The sequence below is a fragment of the Garra rufa genome, chromosome 13, assembly GCF_049309525.1.
Source record: "Garra rufa chromosome 13, GarRuf1.0, whole genome shotgun sequence".
Classification (NCBI taxonomy): Eukaryota; Metazoa; Chordata; class Actinopteri; order Cypriniformes; family Cyprinidae; genus Garra; species Garra rufa.
Window position 1 is genome coordinate 15,976,528 of NC_133373.1, and position 17,800 is coordinate 15,994,327.

The 17,800-nt window shown below is 36.0% G+C and overlaps 2 protein-coding genes across 2 annotated transcripts in view; one reads left to right on the forward strand and one right to left on the reverse strand.

Moving 5' to 3' along the window:
• The first annotated feature begins 33 nt into the window (after positions 1-33).
• fsaf1 (40S small subunit processome assembly factor 1) lies at positions 34-8,336 on the forward strand. The gene is made up of 7 exons (XM_073817083.1): positions 34-209; positions 1,272-1,519; positions 3,033-3,092; positions 4,675-4,770; positions 7,172-7,258; positions 7,377-7,414; positions 7,843-8,336. The coding sequence occupies exons 1-7, from the start codon at positions 122-124 to the stop codon at positions 7,949-7,951; spliced, it is 726 nt and encodes a 241-aa protein (XP_073673184.1). The 5' UTR covers positions 34-121; the 3' UTR covers positions 7,952-8,336.
• A 7,053-nt stretch (positions 8,337-15,389) lies between these two features.
• Positions 15,390-17,800, reverse strand: part of trim67 (tripartite motif containing 67) — a 46,334-nt gene continuing 43,923 nt past the window's right edge. The window contains exons 10-11 of the mRNA XM_073816620.1: positions 16,647-16,809; positions 15,390-15,434 (exon numbers count right to left, since the gene is read on the reverse strand). Coding sequence (XP_073672721.1) covers positions 15,390-15,434; positions 16,647-16,809 — 208 coding nt within the window. The remainder of the gene's footprint in view (positions 15,435-16,646; positions 16,810-17,800) is intronic.

The following is a 17,800-nucleotide window of genomic DNA, read 5'->3' on the forward strand; positions in this document are numbered from 1 at the left end:
TTCCGGGATGAAGAACATATTGACGGAACGTGAGAGAGGACATTTCGCGTGTAAAATGCACACACGTGAAACACTCGAAAATCAACGCTGCTGTTAAAACGTGTTTTATTTATTTTAAAAAATGAGCGTAACAAGAGAAGAACACGGTGGAGAGGCGGATGACGATAGTCTTTTCCTCGATCAAGTTCTGAACAAGTTGTATGATTTTGGTGAGAGCAAAGTTTTTAATAATAGCTAACACACTTACGGTAGATATTAGCAGATGGTGATTAGTAGCATTTTTAAAATGAACAGACTCTTTATGTAACGTTAGAGCATAAGAAAAAGCCACCAAAATTTGAATGATAAATTTACCCTGTATTATCATGCAATAATACACGGCTATGTTTACAAAGAAATGCTAGCGTACTTCATGTTGTACACTACTGCATACAATTTCCAAAACGAATGTACTGAAGTAACGTTAGTCATTAGTATGCAACGATAAACATTTTTAAAAAGTATAATCCTGCCTTGTTATATTTGATGTTTAATTTAATTTAATTTATTTTTTGTGTAAAGCATTACTAGTTTTTCAAACAGATCGAATTGTACATAAATAAGCAAATAAATAGAAATTAAAGGTTGCACTTGCAGCTGTTATTAATTCCAATTTCGCATACTGCACTTAATACAGACCTACTTTAAAGGTGCAATGTGTAATATTTAAGATGATCTCTAGACAGAAATGCAATATAGTATACATAACTATGTTTTCAGGGGTGTATAAAGACCTTACTTAATGTACCATTATGTTTTTATTACCTTATAATTATCAGCTTATATCTACATACACCGCGGGTCCCCTCACATGGAAGTCGCCGTATTGTTTCTACAGTAGCCCTGAACGGACAAATTGCTCTACAGATCGCGTTTCATCACTGTTGTTCTAGCGGAAAAACACTGACACAATGATGAACATGTAACTGTAATATTCGCAATAACACAGTTTTATTGAATTATTAAGTAAATATAATTCCTTAATTTACATTTTAAAAGAAACCTAATTACTCTTTGCTGTCTAAAACGACGACATCTTAATCCCGTGTGGGCCACCGTAGCTTCTGTAAAGGGAGGGGTGAGCGGTGGACGGGAGCCGTTGGTTGGAATTCACAATCTCACCGCTAGATGCCGCAAAAATCTACACACTGCACCTTTAAATGCTAACAACAGTCTATGGGATTTGTAGTTAACGTTACTGATTAAAATATTTGATGATGTATTATGTTTAGGTGGTGGAAAAAATAAAAGATTGAAAAAGTCGCAGAAAAGAAAGAACTTGGCTGAAGATGACATGAACAATACTGAGAAAAAGACAGATACGGTCTGTCATGACACAGACTCAGAGCAGCTCATGATAAACCCAACAGTATGTGAAAACATGCAATCTGGAGCTAAACAATCTAACGTGGAGGTTGTTACATTTGTGGATCCTCTGAAGAAGAACAAGTTATCAAACACTGTTAAACCAAAGCACAAGGTAAGACAAACATGCAGCCTCAGAAATCCATGATCTGCATGCTGCCATCTTTTGCTTCATGGGAATTTTATTTTTTATTTTATTATTATAAACCCATATTTTGAGCCAATCATGTGACTGATTATCTAGATACAGAGTGCTGCTGTAATGTATTTTTGTAGGCCAACCCAGTGGTTCCCTTCACAAAAACCCAAAAGGAACAGATAGTCTGAATTAATTTAAGTAATTCTAAATAGTCAACAGAAGTATAAAGTTAAAGTTAGGCTATAACAAACTAAACCATGGTTGCATAAGTTAAATGTCACAACCATTATGTATCCAACAACTCCTGTAGTCTTCACTTAAAAAGATTTCCCTGAAAGTTTCAGTTAGTGTAGTTTGCAAGAGCATGCTTCTAAACACAATGAGGTTGTGAAAGCGGACTGGTGAATAGTTGAGTTTACGATTTTGTGTGATGATGTTTAATGTCTCTGGCAACTTCTGTAACCCCATTTAGCTTCTTGTTAACAACTGCCTTCTTCAAGACAAGTAAAAGCTTTTAATAAATCATAAGGGGTCTTACTGATATTTTTATGTTGTAGAAAAAAAAAAACATGAAAATATATTGAGCTTGTGCAAACTAGAGACCCTACTTCAGGCTTTTAAGCAAAAACCTATTCAAAAACCAGAACTGATTAAATGCGTTTTCATTTTTAGGCCTACAAAAATATGTAATTTCTGCAGCATTCCATTTTCTATATTATGGAAATCTGTGTCTGCCACTAAATAAAAAATAGAAAAATGTAATTGCAACTTTTTTCTCAGAATTTCGTTAGAATTGTGAGACGCCAACTTCGCAATTGCGAGTTAAGAATTCAGAATTGCGAGAACTCACAATTTCGACTTTTTTTCAGAATTTTAAGATATAAACAAACAATTTTGAGGGGAAAAAACTGATATGTTCTTAGAATCACAATAGCGTTATAAAGTCAGATAAGTCGCAATTCTGAGAAAAAAGTCACAATTGAGAGTTGATATCACAGTTCTAACTTTATAACTTACAATTGCAAGTTTATATCACAATTCTGAGAAAGTCATAATTGCAAGTTTGTATCATGCAAGTCTGAGGAAAAAAGTCAAAATTGATGATAAAAAAAAAATCGCAATTACATTTTAAATTTTTTTTTTATTCAGTGGCGGGACCAGGCTTCCATACTATATACACTTTGCAAGTCATAGTGTTGGAAAAAAGTTTTGGAATTAAGAAATGATGGTTTCTTGATATGAATAAAAATGTTCAAAAAGAATACAAGGTTAGATATGGACATTAAAGCTTTTTTTGTAGTTACGGTATCTACCACCTGGTGCTGCTGTCAAACCTTGATCTGTTCTGAGCCAATCCATATCTAGTTAATGTAAAATGGCAATCTTTGTGTTTTAAGAATATGTGCATTACAGAATAAAAATAGCTGACAGAGCTGCATCAACTGCATTCACCTTTCATTCGTCGTTATCGCTTTTTGTTTATCCTCAGGTTCCTGATGCCAAAGAGAAGAAGAAAAATGACTCCGATGACAACCTAACAATAGAACAGGTGAGATTATTGCTTCTTTTCAAAACCTAGTAAGTTGTTTTTATTGTCAACACTTTAAAAGTCATCGCAAAATGAAAATTCACCCCATTTTCTACATGCATTATCTAAATCCATGTATTTTTTAAATTGACCTTGTTATTTGTAATCAAACTATCTAACTGGATCTTCTGGAGAAATTACAGATTTCTCTCTGATAATGTATACAGATTTTTCCAGTCATTTAGTCAGCTTAAACTTCACGTCTTTCTTACAGTCAACTGCAAACTCGAATTCAGATGTCTTTTAAATAATCAATTTCAATTAAATGCTTGTCACAGTGTGAAAGAAAGAAAAGATCTGTAGCTACTTCAGTTTCCTTGTGACTTGAAGGCATCACGGATGGCAGAACAACAAGATGATTACTTTCTTATGCTGCTCAAGGATTGAACACACCGCATGACCAGATTTTTGCTTTAATTTGCCATCTCAACGTGTCAATGCCAGTTTCTAAAAGTCAGAGTCAGCCTGCAGATTTTGGCCAGTCAGTTGGAAAATTCCACTTAAAATTGAGTAGTCAATGATGGACACAGACTTTTTTAAAGTAACATTCTATCTATTTGGAGGACATTAAACGTGGTCGATATTTTGAGCTGTTTAATTAGAGTTGGAGCGAAACTCTGCAGGAGAGTGGCCCTCCAGAAAATGAATGTGACATCGCTGCTTTAGTAAGATGCCTCATATTAGACAAATGTCCTGAGCGGACAAGTCCTATTACATTTCGCTAAAGTCATTAAAAAAATATAGCAGGAGTTAACTTGATGTTGAAAGTCAGAGTTGGGAATGATATCACTCCCGAGTGGACCATGTTCCAGTAGAGATGTCATTAGTAATACCAGTTGATTAATAAGTCATTTTTTACACTGATATCACCATAGTATCATGTTCACGAATAAATCTTGGATAGTACTGTGTGCAACCCTTGAGTTTGAGACACAGACAAACATAAGTGCTAATAAACACTATTTTATTACTGTTTGGATTTGGAGTTGTGATTCCTTCAAGATTCGTAGTCGGAGGGCGTTCCAGTTAAAAGTTCCTACTGGGAACTTGGAATTTCCAACTACAAATAGAACGAGTACAAATAGAATGCAGCATAATACCATCTCTGGTTCTAGTAATCTTGAAGACCTTGATGAGCTTGTTGGAGCTAAACTCTGCAGGAAAGTCCATGAAGGCCAGAGTCAAAAAGTAGAATTGCCCCCAAATTGTCTGCTGTATGTTTTTTTTAGAATACTGCATTGTTAGTTTAGAAGCTAATGTTAAACTTTTGAATTCAGTTGAAGTCAGAATTCAGTTCCAGATCATTTTTTTACGAAGTTCTGTGATGGTATATTTGTGCTTCAGTCAGTCATTTCTCTTATGTCACTTCTGAAATGAATTGTAAGTTGAATCTCTTGTGTTTGATGTTCAGAGTGCTGCTTGTTCAGCTGCCTATGTGTATAGTTTCAAGTCAGAAACGTCCTTGACTCATTTGCAATATGATGAGCCACTTGTTTCTTAAACATCACATAAACTCGCGTGACATGTGTTGTGTCTTCCACAGGCTCGGTTTGAGGTTCACAAGTTTGGACTGTCAGGGTATCAGAAGCAGCAGCAGAGGGTCTTTGAACTGGACAGAGCCATCATGCTGGGAGCCAGAGTGAGTTCAACACGCATACAATAATCACTTGCAACTGTGCTGGGGTATAAACACATCCAAAGCAAGTTTAAAAGGGTTATGATCTTTTGACATATAAGAGGTAATTGTACTAAAAATGCATCTTGTACGAGAGAGACAAATGCTGGGGCCCGTTATATATATACTACAGGGCCTTTGAATGCTTGAATCTGATTGGCTGACGAACGTTCTAGAGGTGTGCATTATTTTCAGGGAAACGCACGGCGAACGTAGTTCCAGGCAGCTTTTGACCGCAGTCGTGACCGCATCACCACCTCGGGTGTGCATTATTTTCTAAGAATTCTACGGCCCGTCGTCAATTATTCCTTACACACACACACACACACACACATATATATATTTATTACACGGCTCTTTGGAATGCTTGATTCTGATTGGTCAGTTGAGACATTTGCAGGTTCATTCTTTTCAAATAATCACCGCTCCAAAGTAATAACGCATAGCCGGTACTACTTGTATGTTTAAAATCCCTCCGTGCCAACAAAGATTACCGTTTGGCGCCATCTTGTGACAAACTCTGGACAACCACAATTAACAATGGAAAATTTAGACATTAATCTATTTAAATTGTCTTACTAACGTACATAGTTTGAATGTTAGTCACGTTAGTCACGTGGTACTATATCGTTTTGCGGAAGGATAAAAATGTTAATTTAAAACAAATATGCCAATAAAAGGTTTCAAATTCATATTCATGTCCAGTTTTTTTCCTGATGTGGCAAGTAGCCGTGTAATAAGCGGGATAATGTACAGGCAGCCGGTAGTTATCGCGAAATAAGCCCCTTCAGTGTGATACAAGACCCTCCGCTTCGCGTCGGGTCCTGATCACACTGTCGGGGCTTATTTCTGCGATAACTACCGGCTGCCTGTACATTATCCCTTACATATATAATATACAGGATTATCAATGCACTAAAAAACATGGTTACTACACTTTTACTATATAAAACCATGGTTAATTTTCGTAAAGGTATTCATAGCATTCTGCTGAGGGGGGGGGGGAATAAAAGCTGGACAAAAAATAGCCTATTTTTAAATGTTTTTTTGATGTAAAAAAAAATTATAATTGGACCTCAGAGAACAGTACAAAATAAAAACAAAGGAAGTTTTTGACCCCTTTAAGAAACCGTTCTATCTGCTGTGTGTTCAGAAACATCTCGGAATGCAATATATAACAAGTATGCATTCTCAGAATTGCCACAAGGGGCACTATAGCAGTAGGTTGAACTATTGACAAGTTTACATTTAAATGTACATTTATATTGGAATGTCATGGACATTTGAAGGTAACTTTATTGTCCCCTTGACCCTACACTTGTAATGTGTCAGCAGCAGGGTTATTATCGTAAACTGAATCCATCTTTAAAAATGCTAAATAACACTCACCACATTTTTATTACTAGAAAAGTAAAAAATAAAATAAACTAAAATGAAAATAAAAAATAAAATTTAGTATATCAAAAGCTATAGTAGTATATCAATGTATAATTAATAACACTGTTTTGCATTTGGGTTTGCATTTTTGTTTATAGAGTATGTTTTCAGCCTTAAAGGAACACTCCACTTTTTTTGGAAATAGGCTCATTCTCCAACTCCCCTCGAGTTAATAAGTTGAGTTTTACCATTTTGAAATCCATTCAGCCGTTCTCCTGTTCTGGCGATATCACTTTTAGCATAGCTTAGCATAGATCATGACCAACGAGTTTCGATATTTGTCCTATTTAAAACTTGACTCTTCTGTAAGATTAGGAGCTACACTCCCATTCCGGCGTAATAGTCAAGGAAGTTTGCTGCCGTAATATGGCCGAAGCAGGAGCAGTAATACCACGCAGCACATGTGCAAATGCAAAACTAGCTGGGAACTCATTTCTGATAATACTCCGCCTGCTTCGGCCATATTACGGCAGCAAACTTCCTTGACTATTACGCCGGAATGGAAGTGTAGTTCCTAATTTTATCAGCCTAGAAACTCGCAGCTTTGCATTTCCACCGGTCTTAGTACACGATATAACTACAGAAGAGTCAAGTTTTAAATAGGACAAATATCGAAACTGGTTGGTCATTTTTGAACGTGATGCTGTTGGTCTAATAGGATTCAATGATCTATGCTAAGCTATGCTAAAAGTGATATCGCCAGAACAGGAGAACGGCTGAATGGATTTCAAAACGGTAAAACTCAACTTATTAACTCGGGGGGGGGGGGGAGTTGGAGAATGAGCCTATTTCCAAAAAAAAGTGGAGTGTTCCTTTAACAGTGTTGCATGCTTTTAATTTTTAAATCTGTCATGAAAACATTGTAAATTATTATTTCTTCATTTTTACATGATTTAAATGAATAAGTGTTGTTTGTTTTTCTCTGTAGCCCCCTAAAAAGCAGTATGTTAACTACAAAGTGTATCAACAAATGATAAAAGAACAGAAGATGAAAGCGAAAGAGGAAGCAAATTCTGTAAGTACAACATTTAACATTTGAATGGTTCTTATATGATTACTTTTTAAAGCACTTGATGTCTTCTGTTGCATGTGCAGTCTTTCCACTAACTTTTCTTTTCTGGGTATTTTATCAGGACCCACGAAAGAAAAGAAGGAAAGGATGGAAACCAAGGTTTGTGTTTATGTTTTGAGCTCAATGACATTAAGTCCATTTTTGTGATGTTCACCAGGAATTGTCATTTAAATGATATTGGTTTGTACTTTATTGTATTAAGTCACATTTGCAAAATTTCAGCAAGATTTTGAAGGCAAAAATTTTTCGTTTTCAATAATTTAGTAATGCATGAAGCACAACTCACACGGAAGTCAGGTCTTTTTTTTTTTTTTTTTTTTAAGACCAGTAGCTTTCTTTTGGTCAACACAGCGAATTTGCATGACCAAATTACATGAACATGAGCAAAATCTACATAGGGAACTTCGTTGCCCTCAGATTACTATTGAATTTTGGCTGTGAAATTTCACAGAGCACTTTAACAGTCAAGAAATCAGCTCATTGTTTTTGTAGTGTTGCTAATTTTTGCTGTCTTTTTGACTTCTCAGGACTAGGTCTAGGGGAGAGCTTGGCGGACAAGTTGGACGATTCAAAAACGGAATGCTGGTCTTGAGCTCCAAAGAAATTCGGAATGTAAACGCTAAAGTGAAAAAGTAATAGTGGGTGAGCGACTGATAGAGAAAAATGACCACATTAGAAATGCAAGAACATTGAAATATGTACAGAATATTACATTTTTACTGGACTGAATTTAAAATGTGCTATACTTTACTCCAGTCATTTTGCATGCAACACATTTTTGTTCCTCACTGTTTGTCCTATTGACATAAATTACACCTTAAATTATGCGGTGTACTTTTCTAAATTATTTGACAAATTTTGGAACCCAAGCCTTTTCAATTGACCCAAATGTTATAGAAACCACCCACCAGCCACACAGTAACATGTTAAAAAGCAATTACTAGCAGGGGATTTGGCCGACATTGTTTCTTAAGAAAATGTAAAAGTGTATTTTTAGCAATAAATCATGCTAAAACACTGATTCTAGGAGTTTAATAAATCTGTTTTGCCAAAAACTTGCAAGAATTTAAGTGGTGTGAAAAAGAAGTGAAATCATAGATGAGATGCTCTGAATGAAGACACATTGAGCACAGTTTAATTGTTTATTAAAAGGGAAAGACACTGTTTTCTTCTACGCGTAGTAAGAAAAGAATGTCATATACAATGCATTTCATATACAAACCACAAAAACATACAAAATATCACATTAGTAGAAGGAAATGAGAGCTCAAGGTCACGTACAGAAGAAGAGCACCAAAAACACACACACAGTCACACATTAGTTTCCTTCAAGGATGATGAAGATGTTGGGTCATGTTCTTATATGTGTGGCTTGTGTCTGCAGATCAGTGGAAAGACTCTTCCAAGAAATGGCTTGTCTTTCCTGTCCAGACTCTTTGCAATGAGGGCCAAACACTTGACTAATGTAAATCTACATGAGTAATATGCTGAATATAGAAAAATAAATCCTTAACTGCTTGGTACAGCAGCAGATTTTCTATTATTGGGACCGTAGAACTTTCTGATAATGGTCACACTCACAGGCAGTCATATTAACCATACAACTGTATAACAAACACCTCAAGACCACTTCGTTTTGTGCATTTTCAAGAGAATCAGAAAAATGGGATTGCTCTGTATATTCTTGTTTTTGGTAACTCCAATGGGATCTTTCTGTTAATAGGTGTTTCTTCAACTTTGACCACTTTTATGTCCAAATGTATTTTTTTTATATATGATGAGTCACATAAAAACTGTAATTTTGACCCAATAAAGATGTATAACAGTTGTTTACATGTGCCAGGTGAATATATAAAGGAAAATCGAAATAAATACAACAGAATATTTGTTTTCTTTATGCAATTATACAAAAAAGCATAAAAATATTGTCTAACTGTATTTGGGATAAATAGACATTATATTCCAAAATGTTTCAAATGTAATTTCCATTGGAAAAAAATTACAAAAGCTTTGAAAGTTTACAGGGCAAAAGGTGGCTGTAGTTGAAGAAACACCCTGATGTGAGGTTTTTAGTTTGTTGGCTTCCAGTCTGAGTGAAAACACATAACATTCCACAGCAACGTCTCTAATTTTGGCAGATTTGTGTGAATGAGGGATGGCACAAGACGTTTATTTTCTCAGCCTAATGAATATTTAAGACTGTGAGAAACTGGAAAAATTTTAGGCTTTGGCAGTTGGTACAGTGAGGGAAAAAATTATTTGATCCCATGCTGATATTGTACGTTTGCCAACTGACAAAGAAATTATTAGTCTATCATTTTAAAGGTAGGTATATTTTAACAGTAAGAGATGAAACAAAATCCAGAAAAACACATTTAAAAAAGTTAGAAATTGAGTAAAAGTATTTGATCCCCTATCAATCAGCAAGATTTCTGGCTCTCAGGTGTCTTTTATACAGGACACTAGCTGAGATTAGGAGGGAGTGCTCCTAATCTCAACTTGTTACCTGTATAAAAGACACCTGTTCACAGAAGCACTCAATCAATCAGATTCCAAACTCTCCACCATGGCCAAAACCAAAGAGCTGTTTAAGGCCTGGGGCCTCATTTATAAAGACTTGCGTAGAAACCATCCTTGATTTTATCTAAGAACTTTTCTGATTTGATCGTAAGAGCGATTCAGAGAAAACGAACCTACCACGAAATCCATGCGTATGCCAGTCATTCGGTTATAAATCACAAATGATCGTGGAATTGTGTGCAGCTGAATGTTCCGCCGTCGAAACTCCCCTGCTTAATTAATTAACATATAAAATGAGCTCATTCCTAAAGCAAAAACTCTGTGACAACGGCAAGTAAAAAGGAGCGCAAGAAATCAAATTATAGTGAGGCTGAACTATCTGCAATACCAGGCATTACCACAAGGAAACGGTCGTACGCCAAGGTGGAATCTGACGTGGAGATAAGTACTTTTCCACGTCAAAGACGGTTTTTATAAATCTGTACTTTGACGTGGATTTGATCGTACGAACACTCTAAGATCAAATCAGTGCGTAAGAAAGTTTTATAAATGAGGCCCCAGTTCACATAAACCAACCATTAAAATTATAGACTGATTATTTCTTTGTCAGTGGGCAAACGTACAAAATCAGCAGGGGATAATAATAATAATAATAAATAATTGTTTCCCTCACTGTATGATAGTTTTAAATAAATTCAGTTGAGCAGGAATTGCAAGTTGACTTCCTCAAACAATATTTTCGAGTAAGTAAATATCCTCGTAATACACATCCTTCCGCCCATGATTCTGGGTAATATTCATATTTAGTTTTACACATGAATTCTCCATTACTGTACAGTTGGTTTATTATCATACGTATGCAATGCACTCTCTCAAGTTCACATATCAGCGTTATTCCAGTCTCAGTCTTTTGAGTGCTTTTTGTTTCATATTCAATACATGACCAGTGAGATTTATCTATTATCTACATTGACATAAACTTTTAAATATACTTTAATACAAACAAAAAAAAAAAAAACATTGTGATATTTAAAATGACAATGACAAAAATTAATTCAGCAAGATAGATCCTTTTGGACAGATGGCAGTTTTGGCAGGCGTCACCCACACAGTCAATACAAACTGGACTTAAAGGAATGCTCAAAGTTCAGCTTTAGCTATTCATCCATTTCAGTCACACGACTTTCCGGCTCATCATCCATAATTCTGACCATCAGTGGAGCATAAGCGAGTATTGGCTGTGAAAATCAAAACACGTGCAAAAAGTACCCAGAAAAATCTGATCCATACCAGGTCTCAGAAAGCATTTACATATATGTAATCCACAATACATTTTTGTATATCGGTGCTCTTCGTATACTGTCTGACACTTCATATAGAGATTGTGAAGTAAACATATAGAAATGTCTATGAAGGTTACATTTGATAGGGCTAACCTGAGATCTGTCAAATGTTCTCTGGTACTTTGTATGTATTGGAACCATTGACGGCTGTATTTTTGTATTTATCGCCATTACTTTGCCTGCTGATGGTCGTAGATACTGTGGATGAGGCGAAAAAAGTGCATATGGACAGCATATGTGACATATTGGCAGTTACCACAGACAATAATTACACTTGGCACTTTCACAGTACAATGGAGGTCTATGGGGTGAAACATTCGACGGGTATAGAAATATGCAGATAAAACACTTTGAATTCCTCCATACTAAAGTATTTTGAGCTGTAATGTTGTTTAAATCATTATTTGGGAATAGAATGACTTTTTTATTTCATGGTCATGGCATGAGATTGTTAAAGTATTTCAAAAAATCTCACAATGTTAGCAGTGTTTTACAACTAGAGTCTGAGTCCAAAACCATGTTTTCTTGGTCTTGGTCTTGTGATGGTATCAGCATGCTTAGGTCTCAAGTTAAAATGTATGTTTCAGTCAGTGTGTATTTCACAGCCTGATCTCACTATTTTATGAGGCAATTTCTTATGTATCTGTACAATGTACCATATTGAAAATGTATTATCTTTAGCAAAAAAGTAAACATGAATGTCCACCTCTAATCCTACCCCTAAACATAACCGTCACTGGGGCATAAGTAGATCCTATAAAAACGTATGAGTGAGATTATATAAATTCATATGAATTTGTCACCAAATTTTCAAAATGTAAAATACAGTTGAGGTCAAAACTTTACATTCCTCTTTTAGAATCTGCAAAATGTTAATTATTTTACCAAATAAGAGGGATTTAAGGAAGAGACGTGAGGCCAAGTATGGTGACCCATACTAGGAATTTGTGCTCTGCATTTAACCCATCAAAGTGCACAGTAGTGAACACACACACACAGACACAGCAGTGGGCAGCCATTGCTGCGGCACCCGGGGAGCAGTTGGGGGTTCGGTGCCTTGCTCAAAGGACACACCTCAGACCTGAGACTCGAACCCGCAACCTTTGAGTTACAAGTCCGACTCTCTAACCATTAGGCCACGGCTGCCCCCTGATCATCCAAAATGCATGTTATTGTTTTTTTTAGTACTGACCTGGATAAGATATTTCACATAAAATATGTTTACATATAATCCACAAGAGAAAATAATAGTTAAATTGATAAAAATTACCCTGTTCAAAAGTTTACATCCCCTTGATTTTTAATTCTGTGTTCTTACCTGAATGATCCACAGCTGTTTTTTGCTTTATTTATTGTTCAGTGATTGTTGTTTGTTTATTGTAGTCCCTTTTTGTCCTGAACAGTTAAACTGCCTGTTGTTCTTCAAAAAAATCTTTCAGGTCTCACAAATAATTTTTTTCAATAATTTAAACCCTGGGGTGTATAAACTTTTGAACAGAACGGGGATCTGTACATTTTGCTACAAAAGAGGCTACAAAGGATAGTTACATGTTTCCCAGAAGACAAAATAAGTTAAATTTTCCCTGATATTCAATTAACCTTAATGCATGGTTTTTCCTTGTGGAGCATCAGTGAGCGTTTGAGCCTTCTGTAATAGCCGCATGTAAGTCCCTTAGTTGTCTTCAGTGTGAAAAGATGGATCTCAAAATCATACAGTCATTGTTAAAATGCTGGAAAACCAACGCAATTGTGGGACCTGAAGGATTTTTCTGAAGAACAGCAGGCAGTTTAACTGTTCAGGACAAACAAGGGACCCATGAACAACTATCACTAAACAAAACAAAACAAAAAAAACAGCTATGGATCATTCAGGTAGGAACACAGCATTAAGAATCAAGGGGTTGTAAACTTTTGAACAAGGTCATTTTATAAAATTTTCTCTTGTGGACTTTATGTAAACATCCTTTATGCGAAATATCTTCAGGTCAGTTCTAAAACAATAACATGCATTTTGTATGATCCCTCTTTTTTGGTAAAATAATTAACATTTTACAGAGTCTGAAAAGGGGTTGTAAACTTTTGACCTCAAGTGTATTTACAAATTCCCATGTGACTTGTGTTGGTGTTTTACTGCTAAAAGTCTATATTTTTTCTGTGATTTATATTTCTTGAAATGCTGTCATTGTAGAGTAAAGGTGTCGTTTAATTACCTGGAACCACATATCCAGTTATCCCAAACAGACGATAGCCCTGACTGAACCCAGAACATTCCTTGAAGTGTAGCTTTTTTACATTTTGCCGCCCCTTTTTTTTTTTTTAACAAGTGCTCACATTGCACTTATATAGTATGTTACACTTGACAGCAAAGCACTCACTGTGCCATAAAAGCATCAGCTCAAGCTATTTACATTAATTACACTGTTCATAGAAACGTGTTACAAATATCATTCTATGCTTTACATCACCAATGGGTCATTATCTGCTCCCATAATCCAGTAAGTTAATGTCTGGAAAGGATAATAAACATAAATATAATATCTTTTCAATAATATTCATCTCTCATTTTTCCCTGAAACCATAATTTGAACAGAGGTATAAAGTGAACATAGGCTTGTATCTCCTATTGCAAGGTCCATATGTGACTCCTCATAGCATTTAATGTGACCGGTTTTATGAGAATAAAAGCGATGGTATGGAGTTATGTATAGCTTTTTGAGGGTTTTAACTCAAAGCTACATTATCTGAAAATAATTCCACACTACAAACGTTCTGCTTCTATGCCGTATTCCTGTGTCCTGTACTCTGTGTGTTCCATGTCATCACACTGTGTAACACAAATTCAAAAGTATGAATTTGTAACTCATGCGCACTTCATTGCTTCAACCATATTTACAGCTGTACAACATGCAAACGCAATCTTCTCTCCTGACTTAATGCTATGACTGTATTCTGAAGACATATTCTAAAAACAAAAGCACAGAAACCGTTAAAAGGGTGTGGCATTGAAATAATACTGATAAATTAAACCATGAAGTGCTTATTTACTTGTATTGAGGTGAAGCTCGAGTCTGTCTTGTATTTAAAGTCGAAGTGTGTAATTTTTGCATCACAAAATATATTTACAAAAATAGTTTTCCTGACTACTCATTTGTCATTGGTCAGAAATACAGATAGCCCTGCCCTAAACTCTCACTATTGGTTGAGTCGTTGTTACCAGGGGTAGATAAAACAAACAGAGCAATGTTTTGAAACAGTGTTTACACTAAAATGGCTTTCTTACAAATACCTCTGCATATTAAACAGGAGCAGGAGAAAATTACACACTTCAACTTCAAGACTCTTAAGGAATATGTCAGTCACAGTGTAAGGAGACCTCAAAGTTGAGATTCTGGCTAAATATTCACAACTGTGGCTCATATAAAGCACCAAGACGAGTCTACTTGGTGGAAAGGGCACAGACACAGTCTATCTCTAATGGCAGGAGTTATTTCAATTCTGTAAACCTGGACAGGTTTTGTGAGTGTTTAAGTGTTGTTTGAAAAGAAAATTGTGCATATGTTAACTATTACACTTCAGCACGTGTACTTTAGCATCCTGTACTGTTTGTGCTACGATCATAAATTATGCCTCAAATTGTGCCGCTAATTCAACAGAAGTGTGCTATTAGCTATCAGATTTATTTGGGGACCTATGAACTGTAAACTTCACTTTTATCTGACGCAGGGCTTTAGGCTTGACTGGGACATTTTTGATCCCATCACCCTAGATTCATGGTCTCGGTGATGATATTTTGAGGCCTTTTGAAGCACATTAAAGGTGAGTAAACCTGAGATTGGTGTAGCATGTTGAGATTAACCTGAAACATCTTCAGATTCACTTTTTGACTCACAGTTGTTTGATCACTATCAGATGCGTTTGATCACTCTGTTCCATAACGTATCAAATGGCTTATAGTTGGTTTTATTCCAAGTACATTTTTTGATCTGTGCTAATCTTATGGTATGAAAATCAAAAAGAGGAGGAAATCTACTTCAAAGTGCTTTGGGGTCTGACTCCAGTTTTGGCCCCTGCGGGGACATCTCGGTTTTCTTTTCTGTAAACATGGGAATGATTTGTAAACATCGAAATGCAAATCACCCATATGACCATGAGGGGAAAAAAATATTAATATCAGCTTTATCTGTCTGATCTGTTTGACAAAAAAAAGTCGATCACATGATGCTCTTTGGGACTTCCAGACCTGTGATCAGAGTCACCTGTGAAAAAGATACATTTCAATTATTAACGTTGAAAGATGTGAAGTGTTGATGATGACTAGGCATGGGAATCTGATTCATATTGTAATTCAACGTCAATGAATCTATTCCTATTTACTAACTTTCGAGGGGGACTATTTAAAGGGTTAGTTCACCCAAAAATGAAAGTTAGCCAATTATTTACTCACCATCCAGGCTTCCTAGGAGTTCATGACTTCCTTCTTTCAGACAAATACAATTGGAATTATATTAAAAATGATCCTGGCACTTCCAAGCTTTATAATGGCATGGCTGGGTGTTTCTCTTCAACAGTCCAAAACAAGTCCAAAAAAGTGCATCCATCCATTATAAAATGTCTCACACAGCTCCAGGGGGGTGAATAAAGGCTTCCTGTAGCAAATCGCTGTGTTTTTGAAAGAAAAATGTCCATGTTTAAAATTTAATAATCACTTTAATCTAGCTTGCACCAACTGGTTGTACACGAAAGCCACTCCAGGCAGATGACATAGGACATTGGCGGTGCGCATATGCCACTAGAAAGTGAAGAATGCAGACTCGCAGTGGAGAGAGACCAAAACAAAACAATGGTTGCGAATTAGAGGTACAAAACAAGGACTAGTAAAGAAAAATGTTGGAGGATTTCAATATAAGACAAGAGGAGACTGGTTTTCCTTTGCTAAAGTAAGAAAACTTTGGTTCCTTGGCTCTTGTAAACAAATATTGTTTTTTTGTGAGACTCTGGATGCACTTTATTGGACTAGTTTTGGACTGTTGAAGAAAAACACCCACTTAGCCATTATAAAGCTTGCAAGTGCCAGGATAATTTTTAATATAACTCAGATTGCATTTGTCTAAAAAAAGGAAGTCATATACACATAGAATGCCTGAAGGGTGAGTAAATAATGGGCTAATTTTCATTTTTGGGTGAACTAACCCTACCATTTATCACAACATTGGGCTTGACAGTAACTGTTTCCATTACCCTGTTTTTAGGTTCAGAAGTATCGAATCAGAAACAAGTAATGAAAACACCCCAAAAAAAACACATTATTTGGTATTTTAATTAATGTAATGAGCCCCTATGTTTCAGCTTAGGAGCACATATGTTCCATGGGAAAAAATCAAAACAAGCCAGAAGAATCCAGATGTTTGGTCAAGAAACTTGAAGGTCATAAGAATAATTCAGAAGGTCATTATGGATCTGCAGCTCACCTGGACATTGCGGTTGAGGCTAACTGCGGGCATGAACACACCCTCCAGGTTCTCAAAAGCCACGGGTCCGTGCTGCTGTTTGTTGATAAAGAAGGTCAGGGTATGTTTTGTCAGGTCTAACAGAATCCCCACAGTCGAACCCTTTGAGATGCCACCCTCAGCCCTGCATAAATCAGGTAGAAGAGGAAGGAGACAAATAAAGGGAATCAGAGACACAGGATACACTGAAGTGTTTTCTTTTGATCCAAGATTCCTCTATGCAGAGGAATGAGCAGGGTGCAGGAAATTGAAAATTTGGAGTGGAGCTGCATCAGAGTAAGAAAAACATGTAGGGGAAACTATGTGCTATGACTCCACTTTTACTCACAGCTCCAGTGTGTGTTACTTCTGAATCACAGCAGTGTTAATATTCAGTCTGACAGGATGACTGCAAGTGTGATATCACCTTCTTAGTGTAGTAAAGAAACTTTATAACAGCTCATAGATGTTTTAAAAGAAACATAGAGGAGCATAAGGAAAGCTCTACATATCACAGATTTCAAAACACTGGCCCTGTTTCCACCTGGTTTTACTCAACATTTTGTCTTTCCAAATCCATTTGTTTATCTTAGAAACACAAATAAGGATATTCACACGTCAAATATTGTACACAGAAACTGTTTGCGCTTGATGCACAAGAACCAATGAGGTTTATTCTCATGTGTAACGTGAGCACTTTTGAACTTTGACAAGAATCAATAAGATGTGTTCTTTCACATCAATCAAGTACAGTTAAACAGATAAAGTTCTATCTACTATATTTGATGTGCTGTATGTAAGAAGATAGGTTGAAAGGGATAGTTCATGTCGTTTCAAACCCAGAAGACAGTTTATTTTCAGGACACAAATTAAGATATTTTTAATGAAACAGCTTTCTGACACTGCATTGACAGCAACACAACTGACACGTTCAAGGCCCAGAAAGGTAGTAAGGCTATCATTAAAATAGTCCACGTGCTATCAGTGGTTCAACTGTAATGTTATGAGGCTATGAGAATACTTGAATAATGACTTCATTCTTTCTGAAAATAATTCCAATGATATTCCACTGTCGTTTATCACTGAAGCTGTGGTGTCTTAAAACTGTGATTTAAAAAAATGTCCTTATACTTAAA

Bases quoted from the DNA above. Each gene is read 5' to 3' on its own strand.
- fsaf1 (XM_073817083.1), top strand. From the start codon at position 122: ATGAGCGTAACAAGAGAAGAACACGGTGGAGAGGCGGATGACGATAGT. The intron at 210-1,271 runs GTGAGAGCAAAG...TATTATGTTTAG, and splicing joins GAACAAGTTGTATGATTTTG to GTGGTGGAAAAAATAAAAGA. The intron at 7,259-7,376 runs GTAAGTACAACA...GTATTTTATCAG, and splicing joins CGAAAGAGGAAGCAAATTCT to GACCCACGAAAGAAAAGAAG.